This window comes from Saccopteryx bilineata, chromosome 5 (assembly GCF_036850765.1).
Source record: "Saccopteryx bilineata isolate mSacBil1 chromosome 5, mSacBil1_pri_phased_curated, whole genome shotgun sequence".
Taxonomy (NCBI): Eukaryota; Metazoa; Chordata; class Mammalia; order Chiroptera; family Emballonuridae; genus Saccopteryx; species Saccopteryx bilineata.
This window is the reverse complement of record NC_089494.1, coordinates 74,645,603-74,672,602: the sequence shown is the minus strand read 5'-3', so window position 1 is coordinate 74,672,602 and position 27,000 is coordinate 74,645,603. Positions and strand designations below refer to the sequence as shown.

Below are 27,000 nucleotides of genomic sequence, written 5' to 3'. Positions count from 1 at the left end.
AGAACTTTGTTCTTGTTTTTCTACCTGAGATTCTCATCCTTCCCTATTCACTTGGCCAACTTCCCTTCCTTTCCCTTCCGTTTCTTTCCCTTCCGTTTCTTTCCCCTCCCTTCCCTTTCTTTCCCTTCCCTTCCCTTTCCCTTCCCTTCCCTTTCTTTCCCTTCCCTTCCCTTCCCTTCCCTTTCTTTCCCTTCCCTTTCCCTTTCCCTTTCCCTTTCCCTTTCCCTTTCCCTTTCCCTTTCCCTTTCCCTTTTCCTTTCCCTTTCCCTTTCCCTTTCCCTTCCCCTGCCGTCCCTTCCTTTCCCAACTATTTCATGAACTTCACTTTACCAGATGTACTACCAGGCCCTGGCAATGCAGGGATAAAAAGATCCTGCGCAGATGATGAGGACGGAAGGGGAAATCAATACAAGAACATCAGTAACTAGAATAATGTCTGAAATTGATTTTTACAGACTTAGCACTGTGATAAACACTTTTCACACATTGCTCTATTAAATTCTCATATCAACACTGAAAATAAGTTTTGCTATCACTAAAACTTGCCTCAATGTAACAACAACAAATGGCACCTGTCGCCATGTCACAGAATGAATGACTTAGCCGGAATTAAAACAGAAGTGTATGTGACTTCAGGTTTGGCTCTTAAACATCACTGACAACCCAGTTTGATAAGTAACCTTCTAGATCTAGTTTAAATGTCCCATACTCAATTTTTCCCTCCGAAAATTCACCCATTAAAGTATAATTACTTTCCTCCTGTTCCGTATACTTTTTTTTCTCTGTGCCCATCCCCTCCATAACCACCACCCTCTTGTTCATGTCTCTGAGTCTCATTTTTATGTCCCACCTATGTATGAAATCATATAGTTCTTAGTTTTTTCTGATTTACTTATTTCGCTCAGTATAATGTTATCAAGGTCCATCCATGTTATTGTAAATGATCCGATGTCATCATTTCTTATGGCTGAGTAGAATTCCATAGTACATATGTACCAAAGCTTTTTAATCTACTCGTCCACTGACGGACACTTGGGATGTTTCCAGATCTTCACTACTGTGAACAATGCTGCCATAAACATGGAGTGCATTTCTCCTTTTGAAACAGTGCTATGGTGTTCTTAGGGTACATTCCTAAAAGTGGGATAGCTGGGTCAAAAGGCAGTTCGATTTTTAATTTTTTGAGGAATCTCCATACTGTTTTCCACAGTGGCTGCACCAGTCATCATCCCCACCAGCAGTGCAGGAGGGTTCCCTTTTCTCCACATTCTCGCCAGCACTTATTCTGTGTTGTTTTGTTGATGAGCGCCATTCTGACTGGTGTGAGGTGATATCTCATTGTGGTTTTAATTTGCATTTCTCTAATGATTAGCGATGTTGAGCATTTTTTCATATTCCTATTGGCCATCTGTATGTCCTCTTTGGAGAAGTGTCTATTCATTTCTTTTGCCCATTTTTGATTGGATTGTTTGTCTTCCTGGTGTTGAGTTTTACAAGTTCTTTATAAATTTTGGTTATTAACCCCCTATCAGATGTATTGTCGAAAATGTTCTTCCATTGTGTACTTTGTCTATTTATTCTGTTATTATTGTCTTTAGGTGGCATACCCTTTTTAGTTTGATATAGTCCCATTTTTTTTATCCTGTCTTTTATTTCACTTGCCCTTGGACATAAATTGGCATATGTATTATTGCTGTGATAGATGTCAGAGAGCTTACTGCCTATGTTTTCTTCTAAGATGCTTACGGTTTTACGGCTTACATTTAAGTCTTTTATCCATTTTGAGTTTATTTTTGTGAATGGTGTAAGTCGGTGGTCTAGTTTCATTTATTTGCAAGTAGATGTCCAATTTTCCCAACACCATTTGTTAAAGAGGCTGTCTTTACTCCATTGTATGCTCTTACCTCCTTTGTCAAATATCAGTTGTCCATAAAGGTGTGGGTTTATTTCTGGGTTCTCTGTTCTGTTGCATTGATCTATATGTCTGGTCTTATGCCAGTACCAGGCTGTTTTGAGTACAATGGTCTTGTAGCATAATTTGATATCAGGAAGTGTGATACCTCCCACTTTATTCTTCCTTTTCAATATTGCTGAGGCTATTCGTGTTCTTTTTTGGTTCCATATAAATTTTTGGAATATTTTTTTTATATCTTTGAAGTATATCATTGCTATTTTAATTGGTATTGCATTGAATTTATAAATTGCTTTGGGTAATATAGACATTTTAATGATGTTTATTCTTCCTAACAATGAGCACGGTATATGCTTCCACTTGTTTGTATCTTCCTTGATTTTTTTATCAATGTTTTGTAATTTTCCGAGTACAAGTCTTTAATCTCTTTGGTTAAATTTACTCCTAGGTACTTTATTTTTTTGGTTGCAATAGTGAAAGGGATTGTTTCCTTAATTTCTCTTTCTGACAGTTCATTGTTGGTGTATAAAAATGCCTCTGATTTCTGAGTATTAATTTTATATCCTGCCACCATGCTGAATTCATTTATCAGGTCCAGTAGTTTTTTGACTGAGATTTTAGTGTTTTCTATATACAATATCATATCATCTGCAAATAATGATAGTTTTACTTCTTCTTTTCCAATTTGGATGCCTTTTATTTCTTCTTCTTGTCTGATTGCTGTGGCTAGGACTTCCAGAACTATGTTGAATAAGTGGTGAAAGGGGGCACCCCTGCCTTGTTCCTGATCTTAAGGGGATTGCTTTTAATTTTTGCCCATTGAGTATGATGTTGGCTGTGGGTTTGTCATAGATGGCCTTTATCATGTTGAGGTATGTTCTCTGTATTCCCACTTTGCTGAGAGTTTTGATCATGAATGGGTGCTGGATTTTATCAAATGCTTTTTCTGCATCTATTGAAATTATCATGTGATTTTTCTCCTTCTTTTTGTTTATGTGATGAATCACATTGATTGATTTTCGAATATTGTACCAGCCTTGTCTCCCAAGAATAAATCCCACTTGTTCATGGTGTATGATTTTTTTATATATTACTGGATCCAGTTTGCTAATATTTTGTTGAGGATTTTAGCATCTATATTCATCAGGGATATTGGCCTATAATTTTCTTTCTTTGTGTTGTCTTTGCCTGGTTTTGGAATCAGAATTATGCTCGCCTCATAAAAGGAGTTTGGAAGTCTTCCTTCCTCTTGAATTTTTTGAAATAGCTTGAGAAGGATAGGAGTTAGTTCTTCTTTGAATATTTGGTAGAATTCAGTTGTGAAGCCATCAGGTCCAGGACTTTTTGTTGTTGGGAGTTTTTTAATTACTGTTTTGATCTCATTTGTTGTAATTGGTCTGTTTCCATTTTCTGATTCTTCCAGATTAATTTTTGGAAGATTATATGTTTCAGGGAATTTTTCCATTTCATCTAGGTTGTCTAATTTTTGACATACAGTTCTTCATAGTATTTTCTTACAATATCTTGTGTTTCTGTTGTGTCAGTTGTTATTTCTCCACTCTCATTTCTAATTTTATTTATTTGAGTCCTCTCTCTTTTTTTCTTGGTGAGTCTGGTTAAGGGTTTATCAATCTTGTTTACCTTTTCATAGAACCAGCTCCTGGTTTCATTGATCCTCTGTATTGTTTCTTTAGCCTCCATATTATTTATTTCCTCTCTGATCTTTATTATTTCCTTTCTTCTACTATCTCTGGGCTTTACTTGCTGTTCTTTTTCTAGTTCTTTTAGATACAGGGTCAGGTTGTTTATTTGAGCTTTTTCTAGCTTCTTAAGGTATGCTTGTAATGCTATGAACTTTCCTCTCAGGACTGCTTTTGCTGTGTCCCATAAATTTTGAGTTGATGTATGCTCATTTGTTTCTAGGAATTTTTTTATTTCTTCTTTGATCTCATTGTTAACCCATTTATTATTTAATAACATGCCATTTAGTTTCCAAGTGTTTGAGTATTTTTCAGTTTTTCTGTTGTAGTTGATTTCTAGTTTCATGCCATTGTGCCAGAGAAAATGATTAATATGATTTCAATCTTCTTAAATTTGTTGAGACTGCTTTTGTGCCCTAACATGTGGTCTATTCTAGAGAACATAAAGTGAGCACTTAAAAAGAATGTATATTCTGCTGCTTTAGGGTGAAAGGTTCTGAAGATATCTATTAAATTCAGTTGATCTAGTGTGTCCTTTAAGTCTGCTGTTTCTTTGTTAATTTTCTTTCTTGAGGATCTATCTAGTGATGTTACTGGGGTATTAAAATCCCCTACTATTATAATATTGCTGTTGTATTGCTGTTGATTTTGCCCTTTATATACATCAAAATCTGCTTTATATACAGATATTGATCGACTTACGACCTATGCAACTTACAATCATTCGATTTTACGACCAAAATCGCTAGCCACAACTGCTCCGCATCTGGCAATGCAAGCATTGCCCAGCTAGGTGTACGACAGTGCGGACCAGCTTCTGGCAGCACTATCATCTCTGTGTGCACCATTTCAACTGTTATCTCAGACTCGGTACAGCAATTTTTGTTTTGTGTCTTGGATATTTTTCATCAAACCCCTCCCAAGATGTCTACCAAGAGGAAATTGTCTTTGTCTATACCTCAGCCTACCAAGAAGGAAAGAAAGGCCATCGATCTCAACACAAAAATGAGTGAGGGCTCATCCGACTTGAGCATGGGTTCACTAGCTTGAGTGCAGGGGTGCTGGCTTGAGCATGGGATCATAGACATAACACCATGGTTGCTAGTTTGAGCCCAAGGTCACTGACTTGAGCAAGGAGCCACTCACTCTGCTGTAACCCCTGGTCAAGGCACATATGAGAAAGCAACCAATGAACAAGTACAAAGGAGGAAAGAATGTGAATGTGATCGTACATGTTTATGAAACAACCAACTCCGATAACCCCAACTGCTGCCTCAGATGACAACATCAATGATCCACAGCCAAGCACCAGTGGCCAATAAAATGTTTCATACATGTTTATATATTTTGATGTTTTGCAATTGGGAAAATGTTTCCTATGGTATATTTTACACCTGTATTTTTATTTGCACCTGTATTTTGTAATTTTGTATGTTTTGTAAATATTAAACCAGTTGTACTGGTAATACAGTGTGTTACTTAAACCTGATGAATGTAAAAATAAGAAACAAAATGGTGTAGAGATGACAGAAATGAGATAAAATGAACAAAGAAAATTATGATATATAACAATAAGAAAATTGTTTTTTTTATTCTTTTTAGAGAGGAGGGGGGAAGAGAGAGAGAGAGAGAAGAGGGAGGAGCAGGAAGCATCAACTCCCATATGTGCCTTGACCAGGCAAGCGAGAGTTTTGAACCGGCAACCTCAGTGTTTCCAGGTTGACGCTTTATCCATTGCACCACCACAGGTCAGGCCAATGAAAGAAAATTATGATAAAATATGACTTTAAGATTTTTATAACATCATTTCACTGTACTGTACATATAGCCTACTCAACTTATGACCAAATAGTGTTATGACCAATCTGTCAGAACCAATTATGGTCATAAGTCGAGCACTAGCTGTATTTAGATGCTCCTATATTAGGTGCATAGATATTTATAATGGCTATATCTTCCTGTTGGATTGCTTCCTTTATCATTATGTAGTGTCCTTCTTTATCTCTTACTATAGTCTTTGTTTTAAAGTCCATTTTTTTTCTCATATAAGTATTGCAACTCCAGCTTTTCTTCATTTCCATTTGCATGAAATATTGTTTTCCATCCTTTTACCTTCAGTCTGTGTGCTTCTTTTGTTTTAAGTGTGTCTCTTGTAGTCAGCATATGTATGGGTCCTGTTTTCTTATCCACTCAGCTACCCTATGTCTTTTGATTGGATCATTTAATTCATTTACATTTAAGGTTATTATTGATATGTAGTTGTTTATTGCCATTTTATTCTTTAAAGCTGTATTCCTCTTTTGCTATATTGTTTTTCCCCTTTGATCTGTTTACAATAGGCCCCTTAGCATTTCTTGCAGCATTGATTTGGTTGTAGTGAATTTCTTGAGTTTTTTTTGTCTGGGAAGCTTTTTATTTCTCCTTCAATTTTAAATGATAGCCTTGCTGGATAAAGTAGTCTTGGTTGCAGGTTCTTGTTCTGCATTACTTTGAATATTTCTTGCCATTCCCTTCTGGCCTCAAGTGTTTCTGTTGAGAAGTCGGAAGTCATCCTCATGGGGGCTCCTTTGTAGGTGATAGTCTTTTTTTCTCTAGCAGCTTTTAATATTTTCTCTTTATCACTGATCTTTGGTATTTTAATTATGATATGTCTTCATGTAGATTTCTTTGGGTTTCTCTTTAATGGAGTTCTCTGTGCTTCTTGAACATGTGAGATGTTTTCCTGCATTAATTTAGGAAAGTTTTAGCTATAATATGATTGAACAAATCTCTGTCCCTTGTTCTTTCTCTTCTTCTTCAGGAACCCCTATGATGTGGATGTTATTTCTCTTCATATTGTCACAGAGCTCTCTTAGAGTTTCCTCAGACTTTTTGAGTCTCTTTTCTTTTTTCTGCTCTGCTTCCATGCCTTTATTTATCTTGTCCTCTAACTCGCTGATTCTATTCTCAGCTTCATCCATCCTGCTTTTAATTTCTTCCATTATGGTCTTCATTTCAGATATTGTATTTGTCATTTCTGACTGATTTTTTTTTATTATTTCAATGTCCTTTTTTATATTTGTTATATCTTTATTTAGGTGTTTGTAATGACCATCTATTTTTATTCTAAGATCTTTGAGCATCCTAACAATCATTGTTTTAAACTCTGCATATGGTAATTTGGTTATATCTGACTCATTCAGGTCTTGTTCTGGAAATTTCTCTTGATTCATTTGTGTTGCATTTCTCTGCCTTCTCATTTTGTCTGTGTATAAGAAGGGTGTGGCCGCTGGAATCCAATGGAGTCACGTCTATGTTCCCTAGGTGTGGTTTGTCTGCAGGTCTGCCACCCCCTCTGCTGCTGCTGTGTAGGTCATTCAGGTATGCCCATAATCTTTATTAACATAATTTAATTATGGCTATTTGTATAGATATTTTCTCTCTCATCAGTCTTAGAAAGACCCCAGAACATGTAGGTGCCACCTCTGAGCTAAACTGGCACCACCCTCTCCTGGCACAGTGTACCTGCTGAGTGTGGCAGGATAGGGTGGTCCCTTTGTGAACCAACACATTAAAGCTTTGCAAAGATCACACTTGGGTGCCCACAGGCCTCAGGTGTATTTTGTTTGGATTGAAAAGCATTTTGAATTTGTTTGCTTACTTTTAAAAATTGAGTTTATCATAAATTCTAGGTTTGCAGCTTCTTTTTACAATTAGGAGATTTGGAAACATTGGTCAAATATTTCTGCATGAGCACATCTTGAGAGGTTCCTGCAGTTCCCGTTTGTGATGTACCACCCTGACCCCTTTACTCACTTCTGTTGCTGCTGGAGCCCTGACCCTACTGTTTGAAACCAGTCTTCTGTGCAGTTTCTAAAATATCTTAATTTCTATATATCCATACAGCAGTTACTATCTACAAATAATAAAATTCTTTCTAAAATATTTTATTTATTTATTTTAGTGGAGAGAGACAGAAAGAGAGATAGAGAGACAAAAAAGAGGAGAGAGGAGGAGTAGGAAGCATTAACTCTCATATGTGCCTTGACCAGGCAAGCCCAGAGTTTTGAACTGGAGACCTCAGCATTCTAGGTCGATGTTTTATCCAATGCCCCACCACACTTCATGCTACAGATAATATACTTTTTAAGGTAAAAACAACTGCAAGTAAAATTTGAAGCATTCAAAGTGGTGCCAATACAGTAGACTATTTACCATTGTGAAGCAAAATTACTAAGTAAAAAAGAACAAAATTTCAGGGGTAGAGAGCTTCATTCCTACGTAAATATCAAAGTGTATATTAGAATATTGCATGTATAATTTCCCATCTCGAATAAATACTGGCTCAGGTCTATTTACAACTGACTCAAGGTCTTTGCATAGCTGTCAGCTAACACAAAAATGTTATATACAAATTACCATAGTGTTGTTGGTAGTGATTATAATACAGAACAACTTTATTAATTCAAAATCTTCAATGCTTGGCATAAAAATTGGGGTCAAGTTTGTCTTTATATTGTGACAGTTTATGAAAATATATGCTGAGCAAATTTACTAAGTAATTTGTTTGTAAGAAAAAAAACTGCTTACTTGACACAAATTTTAGTCACGAATTTCCAAGAATGTGAGTGCGCTATAAGCAAAAGCTAGGTATACTGCTTCAGTTTCTTTCTTTCTTTCTTTCTTTCTTTCTTTCTTTCTTTCTTTCTTTCTTTCTTTCTTTCTTCCTTCCTTCCTTCCTTCCTTCCTTCCTTCCTTCCTTCCTTTCTTTCTTTCTTTCTTTCTTTCTTTCTTTCTTTCTTTCTTTCTTAAATGAGAGAGAGAGAGAGAGAGAGAGAGAGGGGGAAAGGCAGAGAAAGATAGACAGGAAGAGAGAGAGATGAGAAGCATCAACTCATGGTTGCAGCTCCTTAGTTGTTCATTGATTGCTTTCTCATATGTGCCTTGACTGGGAGTCTCCAGCTGAACCAGTGACCCCTTGCTCAAGCCAGCAACATTTGGGCTCAAGTCAGCGACTAGGGCATCATGTCTATGATCCCATGCTCAAGCTGGCAACCCTGCACACAAGCCAGATGAGACTACACTCAAGCTGGTGACCTCGGGGTTTTAAACATGGATCCTCAGCATCCCAGGCTGATGCTCTATCCGCTGTACCACCACCTTGTCAGGCTTCAGTTAATATTTTAATATAATAAGTACAAATCATTTTTCTTTATTTTTTAAAACATGACTTCTGCTAGACAGAACCTTTTTATCCTTAGTTCAACATGCAATATTTATTTTAAAACAATAGAATATTGGTTTAGTGACTTTCCATCGTCTCAGTCAGCTGTTTTCCCCAAGTCATCTGACTTATCTGACTCTACTTAGTAGAGTAAGTGCAAAAAAGGGGGCCACTGTGAAGAGGAAACACCAATTAGTCAGCTAAACTAATAGAAACATTCAATAGAAACATTCAATAGCTAAACATTCAATAGAAACATCCATTTTAATGAAAAACCATGCTTTGATAATGCAAGAGTTGGCAGTAAAACAATAAATGTTCAAACATAATGAATAGCAGGATAACCACCTTTACAATAAAAGAAACAATGATAATGTTAGCCTATTTTTGCTCAGAGTCATAATATACCAAATCACAATCTATAGTTTCATTTATTTGTGAGGGTCACCCAATATCTCAAGATAAATCAGAGTGCAAATAAATGGCTTACCTCTTTTGATAGTCATTCATAGAAAAAAAGAATGTGTTTGATGATACAGAAAACAACCTTAAAAACAGTTGAAATTGATAGTAAGATTGTATCCTACCTGGGTAACTTTCTCTGTCACATTGTGTGTTCGATCTTTAACCTTGGGTGCTATAATAGTTTTATCTGAAGAAGGAGGGGATGTATTCTTTTTTTCAGTTTTGACATCTGAAAAATTCAAGGTGAGCTGTGGAATCTTGTTAATGGTGCTGTATTTGTTGAGGTTTGAATCCGATGTGGATCCCAGGAGGCTTGACTTGATATGATTAAAAGGCCCTAAAAAAATTGGAAAGTATTTGTAAAAGAAGTACCAGGAGAAACAGAAGAAAAAAAAATTAGTCCTGAATGACTGGCTAGTGACCCATGACTAATGTGACCCTGATTCAGATATGACTAACTTTGGCTGGTTGAGACTTGAACATAGGGTTTAGTTAGGGTAGCCAGCTGCTATGTGAAGTGGCACATGAATATCTAAGGATAAGACAGGCTTCTAGGTGCACACTCAGATTGCAGATGGAGGTTTTAGCTATCACTCAACTGCTTTCATTAAAGGCTTAAAAGAAAGAGAGAAAAAAAACTCTACTTTTTACTATTGGCCAAATTCTACCTTCAAAATTTCTCAAGAATTTTCTTTTATAATCCATGGATTATTCAAGAAAGGACTTGCCTATGTTTAAATTCCTGTCAACCATGAAATTTTTGAATGGGCTGTCTACCCTGCTCCCGTTTCTATGATTCCCCTCTCTGTGCGATAGCAGTGACAGGCCAGGTGGGTTTTCATATGTTTCTGTTACCTCTATGGAATGTTTTAGCAGAGCTTGCAGAACAGTTAACCTCAGAAGGAGAAATTTCAGATAAGACTGAGAAGGGCAATTGTCTTGTATGTGTGTGTGGACTTTATTAAAAACTCCAGCATCTTGTGTGGGATTTTAAAATCTTCTCCTTTTTTTATTTTGTTTTCCTTTCATTTACATTTGACTGCCTACTTTCTGAGATAAAAAGAAAAAATAAACACCATACTAAAAGAATTTTTTGGCAAACATAATATACAGTTGAAGTTACCATAGCTAGGTAATAGCACATACTACCTGGAGTTGGTAGTACCTTTTTATTTCTTTTTCAAACCATGTTTTGCATTAGATCCCTACAAAAATAATTCAGCAAGGTGCCAGGACTCCTGACACATTGTTGAGGATAAGTAAACTGACCAGTTACATCTTGAGGTGAACCTATTGCCTAATGTTTATGAAGATTCAAGAAGTACTCCAGAGTTCTTGTACAATAGGTAATGTTAGGTCGCTCTTAAAAATTAGCACCAGGAAGAATTTTAGAAAATGAGCCCATGAATATTATACAGCCATTATCTTTTTGCCTCACAGAGTGCTTAAAACATAAAAACTGCATTAGTGAACTTGATAGTTAACACAATTTACCTTATTTTTTTTTTAACCTGGTTCAGAATGAAACTAACATGGTTTAGTGATCAAAATAGGCTATGTACTGAGCAAGGTATAAACAGTTGAAAAATCTATTTATAAGTTTGTGTTTGAAACACAACAACCAATCAACTCAGATCAAATCTACTTTTAAGAAAAAAAGATAAGAGTGTGGTGTTTACTGGGGGGGGGGAGGGAGAGGGCTGGAGGAGGGGCAGGGCACTAAGAAAACCAGATAGAAGGTGACAGAAGACAATTTGACTTTGGGTAATGGGTATGTAACATAATCAAATGTCAAAATAACCTGGAGATGTTTTTTTTGAACCTATGTACCCTGATTGATCAATGTCACCCCATTAAAATTAATAAAATTTTTTTTAAAAAAGAACACATATCTCATGGTTTCATTGATATTAAAAATCTATGGAACCAACCATGTTAATATTTGCCTAGGGCTATGGAAGTAGTGACTGCTCATGTGTCTTACACCTTTTTTTGAAAGTGATTAAATAATTTCTTTTAAAATTTATTGATTGATTAGTTGATTTTAGAGAGGAAAGGAGAGAGAGTGAAAGAAAAAGAGAGAGAGAAACTTTTGATTTGTTGTTCCACTTATTTATACATTCATTGGTTGTTTCTTCTATGTTCCCTGAATGAAGATGCAACTTGCAACCTTGATGTATTGGGACAACTGAGGTACCAAACCAGGGTCCTAAAATATTTCGACATTATATTTTGGTGATGGTTTCATAACTCTCTGAATATACCAAAAACCATTGAGTTGTATATTTTATTTATTTTTTGTTAAACTTATTAAGGTAATATTAGTTAATAACATAAATAACATAATATAAATGTCAAGGACACAACTTCTGTATATTCCATTGTGTGCTCACCACTCAAAGTCTAGTCTCCTTCCATCACCAGTTTTTGCAAAAGGGGTCAAATATATTAACTGTATATTTTAAATGAGTAGATTTTATAATATGTGAATTGTACCTTCCTAAAGATGTTTAAAATAATCTGGGAGACAAATGCCACATATTTTAAGAGGTGGAAGATACAAGGTTCCAGAATAACATGCAAAGAGAGAAACATGCCACTTAAAAATATTCTATCTGTTGGCATCAAGGACTGTAAGAGTACATTTATCTTAATTTGAAATACATTGCTAAATCTAACATAGAAAATATCTTATAAATTATGTGAGAAAGCTATATACTCAGTGATCTCCTTCTTAAAAGATCATAGGTAAAATGGAAATGAACTCAAGTTACAGCAGCACTCAGACCTTTTTCAAGAGACATAGAGATAAGACCATAATAAAAGTGATTATAATAGTCTAAAAAAAAAAGAAGAAAAAAATACCCATCTCTTAGTTCATAGTTACCTTGAAGAAAAATCACACTATATTTGTTTATAAAAGTAATATATGATTAATGTAAAAGTTTGAAGTGATTTAAAGAGAAATTTTTATCGAGGTAGCAAACTGTGATTCCTGAGGTGCGTTTCTGTTCATTTCCTGAGTTTGTTTCCATGATGATGAGCAAGTTCACCTAGGTGAAGAATGTCATTGAATTCCCTGCATATTTATTGCCCAGTATGTCCTAATTGGCATGTGGATTTTCACTCTTTTCTATTTATATGACATGGAGATAAGTAAGAACCAGAAGTGGCGCCAAATTGTTCTAGTGTTCAGGTAGAAACCCTTCTGACCGAAACCCAGCTCTCCAGGTCTTTGTAGAATTCTACACTACATGCCACTAATTTATTATTGGGACATATCCTGGATGGTGCTTCCTTTTTTTGGTATCATTCTATGGCTACAACTACTATGTAAATGGAAGGTTTTTATATTGTGTTTTTTTTTTTTTTCCTTAAAAACATATATGTTCTCTGACTACCAAAAGTCAGGTAAGTTGAAAGTTGTAATTTTTTTTTTTATAATTTTATTTTTTTAATGGGGTGACATCAATAAATCAGGATACATATATTCAAAGATAACAAGTCCAGGTTATATTGTTTTAATTAGAAAATTATATCATGTAGAACTACACTACTTATGGCATTTGAGTAACAAATACATTTCAGACTCCAAGTTATAGTCTGTGTTCATAGCTGTCACTTGCAAAAATATATAAATAAAGAGATATAAATCTTGTTTTAATAGCATGGGAGCCGAATATGATAAATTTTCAGAGATTATGAAAAACCATACTAAAAATTATTAATGAAATTACTTTAAAAATATTTTATATTTTTGTTCTCCTAAATATGTAAAATTACATGTGATACAATTAAAAGAAATCTATGTGGTAAAAACTACCACATGAAATGGTTTGTCTTGGGATTGCCTGCTGGCTTCCAATATCATTCTAACAACTCCCTAGAGATTTGCTACATTCTCCAGAATGTCTTGATCGTCAGTTTTTCTTCCAATCCATTTTCTAGTTCCCATTGCTTTGAAGGCAGAGGGTCTGCAAGGTCTTTTTTAAGTGTCGGGGGATAAATATATGTGCTAACATTTAGTGGGAGTTCTTTTTTCTGTGCAATTTATTACTATTGCATGTCACCACACAGACAATCATTTTAACATTATACTTAAAAGCGAGGTCCAGCTCATTTATGAGAATGCTATGATTCCTCATTCTCTGTCCACTTTATCTTGGTATGTTATTCATAATTCACTTGTGGTTTCCTACTTTTAAAATTCATATATAAGTAAGTCCAAAATGTTACTGTATATTCCAATAGTGGTTTATCTTTTGTTTCCACCCACACTCCTGCTCTATCATTTTATTCAGTACTTATATGGTCTGTTTTCTCATGCTTTAATGAACTTACAGCCAGTTTTTTTTTCTTATGACTAATTATTGCATTATGTCTTCTAGTGTAGTTACACTTGAACATTAACATACTGAGAGAAATATCACTTTATTATAAACTGTTTCCTTTTATCTCTCTTTTATTTTTCAGTTAAAAAATCATGTTGTTCTTTTAGAAATAAATTATCACTGAATGTATTTCAGGATAGTAAAATGATTAGAAAAATATTTGTTGCAAAAAGGGGAAAGGTTTTGAAAGGGCTGATATTTGGCCTTAGCATATTATAAATTTATTAGCTTCTCTTACTTACTAGTGGAAGACCTTTTAAAACTGTTACTCTATTCTCTCTTTTTAAAGCTCTTAATGTTAGAGATTTAATCTAGGTTACCTTTTAAATCTATACATTTAAAGAATTCAGCAAAATAAAAAATATTTATTAGAATAATTCATTTGTGTTTCTTAGACAAGACTTTACAATCTATTTTATCTTGTATAACAAAGATTATTATGCTCTTTACCACTGATTTTGAGGCAGATATTTCTATGCAGACATCTGTTAGAGTCTGCAAAATGGTCAGTGTGGGGCTAGGTTCCTTGGAAACCTATTGTAATTCTAATAAAAATTTTCCAACATTCTAATTAAGACAGGTATTAGCAGTATTTTTATTTTACCAATTGTAAACCGAAGCAGATAGGATATGAGGCCAAAAGGGAATAAAAATCAAGGACTGGAAATCAGAATACAGGATTTCCTACCTCCTAGGTCTATATTGAGAGAGGCCGTGGTTGAGGATTTAAAGGTGAAAGGCAGTCTCCCTGAGAGTGGTCATGAACAAATGGGTTTTAGGATTCTAATGAAAGAAAGGAGAATAACATGAAAAACAAAGTTAAATCAATTTAAAGAAAATAAGTGGGAAAAAATAAAGGGAAATCATAGATTTAGCAGAAAGCAATGTGAAACTAGCTCTGGCCGGATGGCTTGGTGGATAAAGCATCTTCCAGGCACACCGGTTTGATCCTTGGTTCAGGGCACAAACGTGAAGCAATCAAAGAGTGCACAATTAAATGGAACAACTAAGTGGAACAAGCTGATGCTTCCGTCGCTCTCTGTCTCTTTCTCTCTCTCTCAAATCAATGAAAATTTTAAGAAAAAGAAAAGAAATAAAAACTTAAAAGTATGTAGGAGGACTTGATGTTTTTTAGAGAAACATTTCCAACTGGATGACCAGATTAAATTTTCCAACATCCTAGGGGGAGGTAGAAAACCGGTGAACAAGAAGACTAAGCCAACAGCTATATAAAGCTCTGATACATTACAAGCGTCTTATTAAATATAAAGTAGGTCAGGTTCCAGCTACAAAGAAATATGCTGCATTTAGAGATCAAGCCAGAGGCTAAATCAACAACTGTAAAGCATTTTAAATTAAAAATATTTAAAATTTTTATAATGAGGCTATTTAAATTTATCATGAGTTACAAGATACTAAAGGAGATTATATTCTCTTTTAGATGGCCCTGGAAATATAGCTAAGAACATCTGATATATGTATATTTTAAAAATAATTTTTAAAATATTTTTTAATATAATTATTCTTGAAGGCCAAATGGGACAAAAGAGAAAGATATAAAAAAGATGAAGGTTGTGTCAAATCATCAGGTGTTTATATAATATTTCTTAAGGCACTGAGTTTATTTTGCTAAAGTTTAATAAAAGCTAAATCACTGTGGTAACTTAACATTAAGAAAACACAAGTGCAGTTTTATAGTAATTGATTTTTGTAAAAGAACACTGTCAATAAGCATAAGGACAACCACTTCAACACTAGAAAGATAACAAGTAATCAGATTACTTGCAGTCAATATCTACATTGTCTGTTTCAGTGCATGACATATAATTTACAGAAGAAAATTGTCACCGTTGAAAAATCAACTTGCAAATCAACTTATAAGATCACAGATATTCAGTAATGGCCAATGTAGCTTATGAGAAACAACTGTGTCAGATCAATTGATTTTCTTTGTGAGTCGCATAGTTTTTGTGGCTATGGAGAAGGTAAAAGCTGTAATAAATCTTGAGAGTAGTTTTGTTTCTGAGTCAAATACCTGATTATTGGATGAGTTAGAAACTGAATATACCATTATCAGTGGGACACAGGGTTCCATGGATGATAGGAGTGTGGCACTAATAGAGAGGTAAAATTATGTTAATGATTTATTTACTAAGTAGAGTAAGAGGTTAATTTTTTGTTGGTGACTTAAGAAGAATAGGCAGAGAAATCACTAAGTTTGCGATATAAAAATCTGTTTATGAATGATTGTAGGATTACAGCATATGCAATGTATTTGAATTAACGTTTCACTCTTTGATAATGAGTTACATTTTTTGATCTCTGAAGTCTAACTTTAAGGAGTCAGAGTGTTAGGAATTTATTAAAGGGAAACAAAATTGACCCCACGAAAGAAGGTTAAATAGAAATTATCACATTTAGAAGAAAAGATTGAGTACCAATTTGCTGGTTTTGTACTGTGATATTACATCAAGATTAGAAGTAGCCAGCTAATATCTCTGTCCAACTCAGGATAGATGAAAGGGAATAAATTACATTTCAGCAAGAAGGATTTAGGTTAGCTCTTTGTCTAACAGACAATAAAATAGATTTCCCAAGAAAGTTAAAATGTGGGCTCCACTGGAGATAAAGATGACTCTATCACCTTTGCAAGGAATTTAGACAACACCATTACTCAAGTGGAATAAACCAGATGATCTAGAAAATCTTCTACATTTATTCCTAAATTATTTATTTTAATATGGTAAAGAAATAATTTTTGGTTGAGTTAGATAAAGGAAAAAATTAATTATGCATTTGTATAACAAGAAGTGTAGAAATGTGTCTTTTATTTTAAATTTAAATGTTGTTTAGAAACAAACTTCTCAAAATTTAAAAAGTAAAGTTAATGTATTGTCCCATATCTAATTAGTTTTTGAATTGCTCTGTAAAAATCTTAAGGGACCAGACAACAAAGAGCCTAAACAAATAATGAAGATTTTGGAGGGCATAGGTACATTAAATTTTATTAAATTTGCATGTTTTGTCTAATTTGGGAGTTAAACTTCATAAATATTAATATGTAAAAATTCTCTATAATGGTTTGAGTTTCCTAATTCCAAATTCTCACTTTTATGATTTATTTTTATTCAAAGACATTTGATACTTAAAAATGGGAGGCTAAGCCTGACCAGGCAGTGGCGCAGTGGATAGAGCGTTGAATTGGGATGTGGAGGACCCAGGTTCGAGACCCTGAGGTTGCTGGCTTGAGCAAGGGGTTACTCAGTCTGCTGTAGCCCCACGGTCAAAGCATATATGAGAAAGCAATCAATGAACAACTAAGGTGTCGCAACGAAAAACTAATGATTGATGCTTCTCATCTCTCTCTATTCCTGTCTGTCTGTCCCTATCTATCCCTCTCTCTGACTCTCTCTCTGTCTCTGTAAAATAAAAGGAGGTTGAGGGAAAAGGTTGGAGATTAAGTAGATTAGTTTAGGAGATAAAAATGAAATTGCTATAGTTTGAATGACAACTATGTGAACTAGTTTGGAAGATAAGCAAGCTCCATTTTCTTTTATTGAGAATAAATTAGATTTATTTATTACTGTATTTGAAAAACCACCAGAAAAGTAATGTCTAATAGTTTATTGTTAATTGTTAAAGCCAAAGCCTGTCATATGTCACAGAGGCAAGTTGCTGAGAGCTATTTGCATTCTGTTTCTTGAGGTTTCATGTTGAATTATATCAACTCAAATCACCACCCTCTGCTGACACTAATTTGCTTCCATTTAGAAATCTCAGGCCAAGGATAGAATAATCATGAAGTTTGCCTGCATAGACCCTTTTTAAAGTGCTTACAAAATAAAATTGGGATGGGAAGAAGTTGCCATAATTTCCTTATTTTCAAATTACCCTGGGTTGCTGACCAGAAAACACTGTTAGTTTTTAGTGGTAATAATTTATAATAGTCACCAGCTCTGAATTAATTAGAGAAGCAATAAAGAAATCAATAGAGAATATCCAAAACTTTACAGTGATTAGAGTAGCACTGACATAGGAAATAGGTCAAAACAGTGAGTTCTAAGCAATGACAGTTACTGGTGGAGACGTGTCCATGCAACACACATGCACAGAACGAGTCATTGTCACTGGATGCATACCCACAGCCACACGCATGGCCTATGTGAGAAGACTAAGCCCCACAACTTTCCATTTGATGGGGATATATGATTATTATATTTTGTGATTCCTTGTATTCACTACAATCTAGTTAAAAAACAGAAGTGAATGTCAAAATTTTAGCCAATGCAGACTTATCCCGAGGTACTGCTCAGTTAAACAATACCCTACAGTAGCTGTAGGTCATGCCAGTGATTTCAGACTAATATAGAACACAATTAAACATGACTGAAATGTAATATAGAAAAATAGAAAATGATTATCATGCATGTACAATTTACTACTACAGTAAGCTTAAAACCATACCCCCTGCAATCCAGGAACGTGAAACTAGTTTTAAGGAAACAAAAGAGGAACAAGTGAAGTGATGTTGTCATGTAGCACTTTGCTTATTTTATTTACTCTTGGACTCAGAAATAATTTTTGTCTGAAATAAGCTTATGTGCCTCTTTCACACTGGAATATATTTATCTGGATAGTTGTACCTTTGCAAATGATTTAAATATTTAGGAAGTGTTCATTGTCAACCTAGGCTTATACCTCTTGCAGAAAAAAGTTCATAACATGACTGAGAAAGTAACAATGTCTCCAACCAAATCAAGCCATGATGTCTCCACCAGGCACCTGGACGAGCTGACATCAGCATGATGCTGCATTGAGCAGGGCATACAGCAGGCAAGTTAACATGCCATGTAAAGGGCACTTTGAGCACTGGGTGCTAACGTTTGAGTTTGTACTTTACCTTTGACATTGCGACCATTGTCTGTTTTGAGCACATAAGGATGAAAAAGAGAGAGAAATATAAAAAGACTAAAATTATGTTATATACACTGAATTACTTCTGTAAAAACAATCACAGAAAACAGAACGTAGCCCTTGAAATACCTTTGAAATGAACATTTTGTACTATTCAACCAAGTAAAATGCATATACTAGAAATAATATCTGCTGTCCTAAGCATTCATGTTAAAATTTGTGAAACATTTATCTCATTTAACTTAAATCGATCTCAAAATACAGATATCATAATTATGACAGTCTGGAGAAAGACATCCTCAGCTGCCTGCAGCAGTGATAAAAACTTTCAACTTTGTCAGAAGCCAATTTTAGTGCTTCTTCAACCATCACTTGACAAAGAAGGACTACACATAATTTTGCATGTTGAGTATTTTCTTTTTGTATAAATTCACCTAGTATGCTAATAAGGAAAAATATTTCTCAGACAACAATTTACTTTATAAACCAACTTGCATTATTAATCACAAATATATTACTTGTCCCTCCCATAAATGTCTTTAAGATATATTTTGAAAATACCGAATTGTATACAAAGAGTCATTTGTAGGCAAATATAATTGTAAGAAATCAATGAAAGTACTATTTAAAAGTAATATAAGATTTTTAAATTTATGTTGTCACAATGTACACATAATATCTAGAATATTTAGAAAATTTGTTTATATTAAAATGTGTTGTTTTCAAATCTCAGAATGGATTGTTTTTAGATTTGAGATTAATAATCTGACTGTTAGATATTTGTTACTAATAAAATATGTACTACCAATTTGGTAACAAATAAGCTTAAAGTAAATGAAGTCATGTCAAAACCATTCAAATATATTCAAGATTTGAAAAATCTGTTCAACATTTGTTGCCATCTCCGCTAATACAGTGCATATTAAAATCTGGGGATATATATATATATATTTTTAAATTTATTATTATTTTTTTATTTTATTTATTTATTTATTTTTAGAGAGGAGAGAGAGACAGAGAGGGAGAGAGAGGAGAGACAGAGAGAGAGAAGGGGGGAGGAGCAGGAAGCATCAACTCCCATATGTGCCTTGACCAGGCAAGCCCAGGGTTTCAAACTGGCGACCTCAGCATTTCCAGGTCGAAGCTTTATCCACTGCACCACCACAGGTCAGGCTGGGGATATATTTTAACTGTTTCAAAACTTACAATTTTAGCAATTTCAATAGTGTGGTATATTGAATTGCTAGTAAAGACATTGCTTTGTACAGAGATACGTAAGTAAAACTATGACCTTAGATGACAACACTTTGCCCACTTCGAGGGGCCATTAAAAGTAAATAGAGCCTGACCTGTGGTGGTGCAGTGGATAAAGCGTCGACCTGGAAATGCTGAGGTCACCGGTTCGAAACCCTGGGCTTGCCTGGTCAAGGCACATATGGGAGTTGATGCTTCCAGCTCCTCCCCCCTATCTCTCTCTCCTCTCTGTCTCTCTCTGTCTCTCTCTCTCTCCTCTCTAAAATGAATAAATAAATAAAGAATAAAAAAAATGAATAAATAAATAAAAAAAAAAGATAAAAGTAAATAGAGATAGTGGAAGAGACCTTGATTATATAGAATTAATTACCCCCATTAGGAGCTGGGGCCAGAAATCATCAGTAAAGTAACAAGTGCTTTCAAGAGTTTAAAAATTACAATTCTACTCACCCAACCTGAAAATTACATATAAAATTTTTCAAACTTCAAAATACTGACCAAAAGTTACATTATATAGTTAATGCTTCTCTGATGTTCTAAGGCAGAGCACAGGGTCCATTTTGCTGGTTCTAGTGAGATCTGCTTGTGATAGTATAGAGATCTCCTCTATGATAGTATACGTGCAGATGTTAGAGTGTTTAGAGCAGGGGTCCCCACGCGGCCCCCTGAGGCCATTTATCCGGCCCCCACCACACTTCTGGAAGGGGCACCTGTTTCATTGGTGGTCAGTGAGAGGAGCATAGTTCCCATTGAAATACTGGTCAGTTTATTGATTTAAATTTACTTGTTCTTTATTTTAAATATTTATTTGTTCCCGTTTTGTTTTTTTACTTAAAAATAAGATATGTGCAGTGTGCATAGGGATTTGTTCATAGTTTTTCTTTATACTCCGGCCCTCCAACGGTCTGAGGGACAGAGAACTGGCCCCCTATGTAAAAAGTTTGGGGACCCCTGGTTTAGAGTCTTGTACCAGTTTGACAGAGAAATTTCATATCTTTCAATCTAATAATTAAGCAATTGAGGTTTATATTTTGTATGCCTATATTTTGTTAAATTTTATTTTCCTAGTAGTGCATTTTTATTGTATTTACAAATGCATTGTTCGTGATAGACTAGATAAAGCATTCTGGTCCTTCACTACAAATGGTAAGAAGTACAGTTATAAAAGACTTGAGAGTGTAGATTGAAGGATGGTGTAAAATATGCACTAATATATTTGCAAACTATTTAAAGTTCTATAAAGATAGCCAATATAGGTGAAAATTTCTCTTTTTGAAATAGGAGACAACTTCCCTGGCTGGTTGGCTCAGCGGTAGAGCATCAGCCCAGCATGTAGAAGTCCCAGGTTCGATTCCTGGTCAGGGCACACAGAAGTGACCATCTGCTTCTCTCTCCCCCTCTCTCTCCCCTTCTCTCTCTCTCTCTCCCCTTCTCTCTCTCTCTCTCTCTCTCTCTCTCTCTCTCTCTCTCTCTCTCTCTCCCTCCTCCTGAAGCCATTGCTTGAATAAACAAGTTGGCCCTAGATGCTGAGGATTGCTCCTTGGCCTTGCCTCAAGTACTAAAATAGATTGGTTGCCAAGCAACAGAGCAGCAGCTACAAATGGACACAGCATCAGCCCCAAACTGGGGTTGCCAGGTGGATCCTGGTAGAAACACAAGTGGGAATCTATCTTTCTGCTTCCCTGCCTCTCACTTGATTAAAAAAAAAAAGAAATAGGAGGAAACAATATGAATTCAAAATTTGGTGCATGTGGCATTTAACCTGATAACCAGTTATATGAGCTCATAAAACTAAAATCAGTTTTAAAAGTTTTCAATCATCCCTTATCAGTGGTTCAGTTTCTAATATACAATATATCAAATATATAGCCTTAGGAAGTGTAGTCTTCTATGCTAATCCATGATCTTTGTAGCTGAAATTATTCTAAAGCTGAAGTACAAAATGTCCTTGAATTTATCAACCATTAACTGGAGCATCTGCAAAAAAGTGATACATTTTTTTTAAATAATTTTATTTTTTTAATGGGGTGACATCAATAAATCAGGATACATATATTTAAAGATAACATGTCCAGGTTATCTTGTTGTTCAATTATGTTGCATACCCATCACTCAAAGTCAGATTGTCCTCTGTCACCTTCTATCTAGTTTTCTTTGTGCCCCTCCCCCTCTCCCTTTCCCTCTCCCTCTCCCCCCTCCCCGCATAACCACCACACTCTTATCAATGTCTCTTAGTCTCGAAAGTGATACATTTTTTAATAGTAAGGTAACTTGGGTGAGGGATGAAAATTGAATATGATCTCAACAAATCAAGTTCATGTACAGAACCAGTACTGAAAAATCTAAAATTATTAAATCATTCTTTCCCATAACTGTATCAATAAACTGTGTACTAAACGGAGATCACATAAAATTGAAAATAATAAAGTCAAATCATGAAATGTGATCTAACCTTCTCAGCACCACTGTCAAATCACAGACTAAGTTTGTGTCTGTGTAATGCACTGATTGTGAATCATTTAATACTCAAATTTACTGTACTGTATTGTATGTTATTGAACTGTAACTTAGGTTCTAAGCAATAAAGCCTATCTCTGAAAATGTTATTGTACTCTAACTCAGGTTCTAAGCAATAAAGCCTATCTCTGAAAAGTCAGTGCAATTTCTAAAAATGAGGGCACAAATAGGATTAACTGAGTAAAACATACGTTGGTCGTGTGTGTGTGTGTGTGTGTGTGTGTGTGTGTGTGTGTGTGTGACAGAGACAGAGACAGACAGACAAGAAGGGAGAGAGATGAGAAACATCAATTCTTTATTGCAGCTCCTTTAGTTGTTCATTGACTGCTTTCTCATATATGCCTTGACTAGGGGGCTACAGCAGAGTGAGTGATCCCCTTGATCAAGCCAGCAACCTTGGGCTCAAGCCAGCGACCTTTGGGTGCAAGTCAGAGACACCATAGGGGTCATGTTTATGATACCATGCTCAAGCCGGCGACCTTGGGGTTTCAAACCTGGGTCCTCCGTTTTCCAGCCCAATGCTCTATCCACTGCACCACCACCTGGTCACGCCATATGTTGGTCATTTAAACTGCTATGTTGTTTTTACGGATTTTCAGGCATAAAATCTATCACTCAAAGATCAGATTTCAGAGCTCTCATTCAATCAGGAGATAGCGAGCATGCAATTACTATATGGTTTAGGAACTTAGATGATCACCCAGCTTCAAATTTTCCTCAATTTTATTTTCCTTTCTCCTTTTGACCTTGTTTAGACTACAGATTAAAATGGATGTGCTAATTCCTCTGACCATATAGAGTTTCTCAAACCTATCTTAGAGAAAACTGTTCTGTCTGTTATGGTGATATTGATTTTTCTCTCTTTGAATTTTTATCTGCCAATTCATTTTCTTTCACCTCTTCTGCCTTCTCTACTTCACTGTGCTCTTTAAATATAGATCTCCACATGATATCTTAAAGTTTTGGTTTAAATTTTAGAACTTTATGGAGAAGGTAAATTATTTTCTGATGTGTGTGCGCTTTTAGAATGTACTTCACCACGATCCTCTCAATTTTAACCACCGTTTATTGAATTCCTGTCATAACATAAGCAACTGTTCTGGATATCTAGGCTACAGAGGTAACGATGCCACAATTCCTGTGCTGGAGAAGCTTATAGCAAGATAATTACTTGCTTGCATATCTACCAAGGATGACACATACTTTAGACTGCATTAAATGCTATAATATTGACGGGCTTTTTGGTTGTTTCCATGTCCTGGCCACTGTGAACAATGCTGCAATGAACATGGGGCTGCCTGTGTCTTTACGTATCAATGTTTCTGAGTTTTGGGGGTATATACCCAGTAGAGGGATTGCTGGGTCATATGGTAGTTCTATTTTCATTTTTTTGAGGAACCACCATACTTTCTTCCATAATGGTTGTACTACTTTACATTCCCACCAACAGTGTATGAGGGTTCCTTTTTCTCCACAGTCTCTCCAACATTTGCTATTACCCGTCTTGTTAATAATAGCTAATCTAACAGGTGTGAGGTGGTATCTCATTGCAGTTTTGATTTGCATTTTTCTAATAACTAAAGAAGATGAGCATCTTTTCATATATCTTTTGGCCATTTGTATTTCTTCCTGGGAGAAGTGTCTGTTCATGTCCTCTTCCCATTTTTTTATTGTGGAAACAACCAAAAAGCCCGTCAATAGATGACTGGATAAAGAAGATGTGGCACATATACACTATGGAATACTACTCAGCCATAAGAAATGATGACATTGGATCATTTACAGCAAAATGGTGGGATCTTGATAACATTATACGAAGTGAATTAAGTAAATCAGAAAAAACCAAAAACTGCATTATTCCATATGTAGGTGGGACATAAAAGTGAGACTAAGAGACATTGATAAGAGTGTGGTGGTTACAGGGGGAGGGGGAAGAGGGAGAGGGAAAGGGGGAGGGGAGGGGCACAAAGAAAACTAGATAGAAGGTGACAGAGGACAATCTGACTTTGGGTGATGGGTATGCGACATAATTGAATGACAAGATAACCTGGACATGTTATCTTTGAATATATGTATCTGATTTATCGATGTCGCCCCATTAAAAAAATAAAATTATTTTAAAAAATGCTATAATATATGTAAACACTGCTTTGCACACTCAGGTGTAAAATAATTTAATTCCTTTGGTTTGAGAAGGGGAAGTGAGTCCTCATGGCTACGGGACAAAGTTGGAAAAAGTATTTCTGAGAGAACAAAGTATTGAAGAAGCCAAAAAAAAAAGCATGATATGCTTTTTGGAAAAAAGGTAATTAGCTTTGTGCAGGATTAGAACAGAATATAAAGGTGAGGGTGGTACTTGGAGAATCAAGAAATGAGGCTTAAAAAATAACAGTGTCTAGCTGGCAAAGCGCCTGGTACCCTTTACTCAGGAGCTCCAGATCAGATTTGTGTTTTAAAAAATAGCAGCATGAGTGATGATGGTCACTTGTAGGAAGGAATTCCATGGAAAGGCACTGGATGTGTCAAGAACCCAGATCTCTAGCATTCAGAAAACTGATGTATTCATGTAACAGGCTCTGTGAATCTCAGACCTCCTGGGAAAAGTTCAGAGACTCGACAGACCCCTTGAATGAGGGAAGAAAAACATGAATTGATTGTGGATTCTGGATTTAAAAGTCAGCTCTGACACTCTATAACCTTGAGTAAGTTATTTTTTTTAGCATATCTTTGCCTCAGTTTCCTCTTCTATAAAATGGGGCTTAGTAATAGTTCTTAACTTAGAAGGTTGTTCCGAGAATTAATGTGTATCAAGCAGTTACATTACCTCTCACACAGTAAATATTCAACACATGTTATTCATTACTGTGTTAACAATGCATAGTTTTTGTCACTGCTTTTTATAAATCCATACTTTCACTACTGGCTAATATAAGAATGTGAAAAGGAAGAAGCCAGGGAAAATAAGTGAATTCTGACTTTGCTTTTCAAATTAGTTTTGTCTGAGATCAAGGGTTTCAGGGTTTTGCGGGGCTGTGGGGGGTTTGTCCCCTCAACCTTTTCCCTTTCCCCAACCTATTTCCTCCCTGCCCATACTCAGTTTATAGCCTTCTGATCACTCAGTCGGTGACCTCTCACACACATCTTTTGGAAAGAGCTGGTCAATAGATAGTCTTGTGATGGCTCACCACTGTTTCTGCCCAAGGCTGGACAATTCGCTAAATATAAAAAAGTTAATTATGCTTGAGATGATAGTGTCATGACTTAAGGACATCTTATATTACTCATTAATTCATTAACATTCCATCAAGTAGACAAATAATAGTTATCATATTATTTCAGAATACAGATAAAGAAGCCCTAAGACACCAAATTATTCACTGGTGTTCAAAGAGGAAATCGGTAACAACTCAATGAAGAACTCATATTTTTAATAGCCTTTATTCACTTTCTTCCTCTAAGGCAGTGATTTTCAACCAGTGTGCCATGGTACTCTGGTGTGCCACAATAATTTTGAAAACATGCAATATCTGACTATTTAGTCAGGGGCACTGACCTCTTTTCCTTTAGACTGTCAAATTAAAAAATGTCAGTAGTCTACACAACAATAGCCATCCAGTGTGAATGAATAAAAATAATACCTATTTTGTTTAGATAGGCAAAATATACATTTTTTGGTGTGCTGCAGAATTATAGTAATTTTTTAATGTGTGCCATGAGATGAAATAGGTTGAAAATCATTGCTCTATGGCATAAAAATTAGTGTTGAAATTAAAAACAGTATGGACATCCCCTTTCATTAGCCATTAGTTTATATTTTCATATGTAAAAATAAAACTCGAACATACCTTCACTGGCATGTCGGTCTCTAAATATGTTCTGGGGGTAGACAGTGAATCCCTCTATATCATGAACAGAAGAAGCCCTCCGTATACTACAGATGCTTTCCTTCGATCTGGAATGAGTCAGCTGGGAACTTGACTGCAGCATGTCAGGGTAGAGTCTGTCCCATTGCCTTTTGGGAGAGGAATGGTCAAGAGGTCCAGATATATTCACCAAGGGAGAACATTTGCTGGGTTGTATCAAGGCTTTTGTATCATCTGCTTCAGAGGGGCTGCAGCTTTCTTTTGTAGGAGACTTAAAGTGCTTCATGGCCACTGAATCATCACTGTGTTTAGATGAGTCAATTACTACCACATCAGGGTCTTCCTGTGGTAAGGACTGCTTTCTGTAAGTTAAAACTCTCAGACCAGGGAACTTGAACCCGAAAAGTTTCCCTAAAAACAGAAAAGAACATTATTACAAGACAAGAGATATATCCCTTAAAACAAACAACCAAATAAACAAACAAACATTCCTGAATTTGTATTAAATGACATGTAAAAATACTTATTAATCAATACTTAATTTACTGTTGGAATGAAAGATACTGCAGAAAGCTTCTCTGAGGGTAATACAAATTACTATATAACTGTGAGGAAGTAGTAACATAATTTTACCATGTTTTTGATAGTTATTCTCAATGACATGAATCCGTTATTAGAATGAAATGAGGTGTTCTTTTTTTGTTTTCATAAATTAAAAATGTATATCCACTATACATCCATTCCTTAAGGGAACTTGAAGGATAGAGCATAGCTTAGAAAG

The 27,000-nt window shown here is 35.3% G+C and overlaps 1 protein-coding gene across 1 annotated transcript in view; it reads right to left on the bottom strand.

Moving 5' to 3' along the window:
- KCNH7 (potassium voltage-gated channel subfamily H member 7) overlaps positions 1 to 27,000 on the bottom strand; it is a 616,229-nt gene that overhangs the window by 177,263 nt on the left and 411,966 nt on the right. The window contains exons 4-5 of the mRNA XM_066279538.1: positions 26,202 to 26,630; positions 9,403 to 9,617 (exon numbers count right to left, since the gene is read on the bottom strand). Coding sequence (XP_066135635.1) covers positions 9,403 to 9,617; positions 26,202 to 26,630 — 644 coding nt within the window. The remainder of the gene's footprint in view (positions 1 to 9,402; positions 9,618 to 26,201; positions 26,631 to 27,000) is intronic.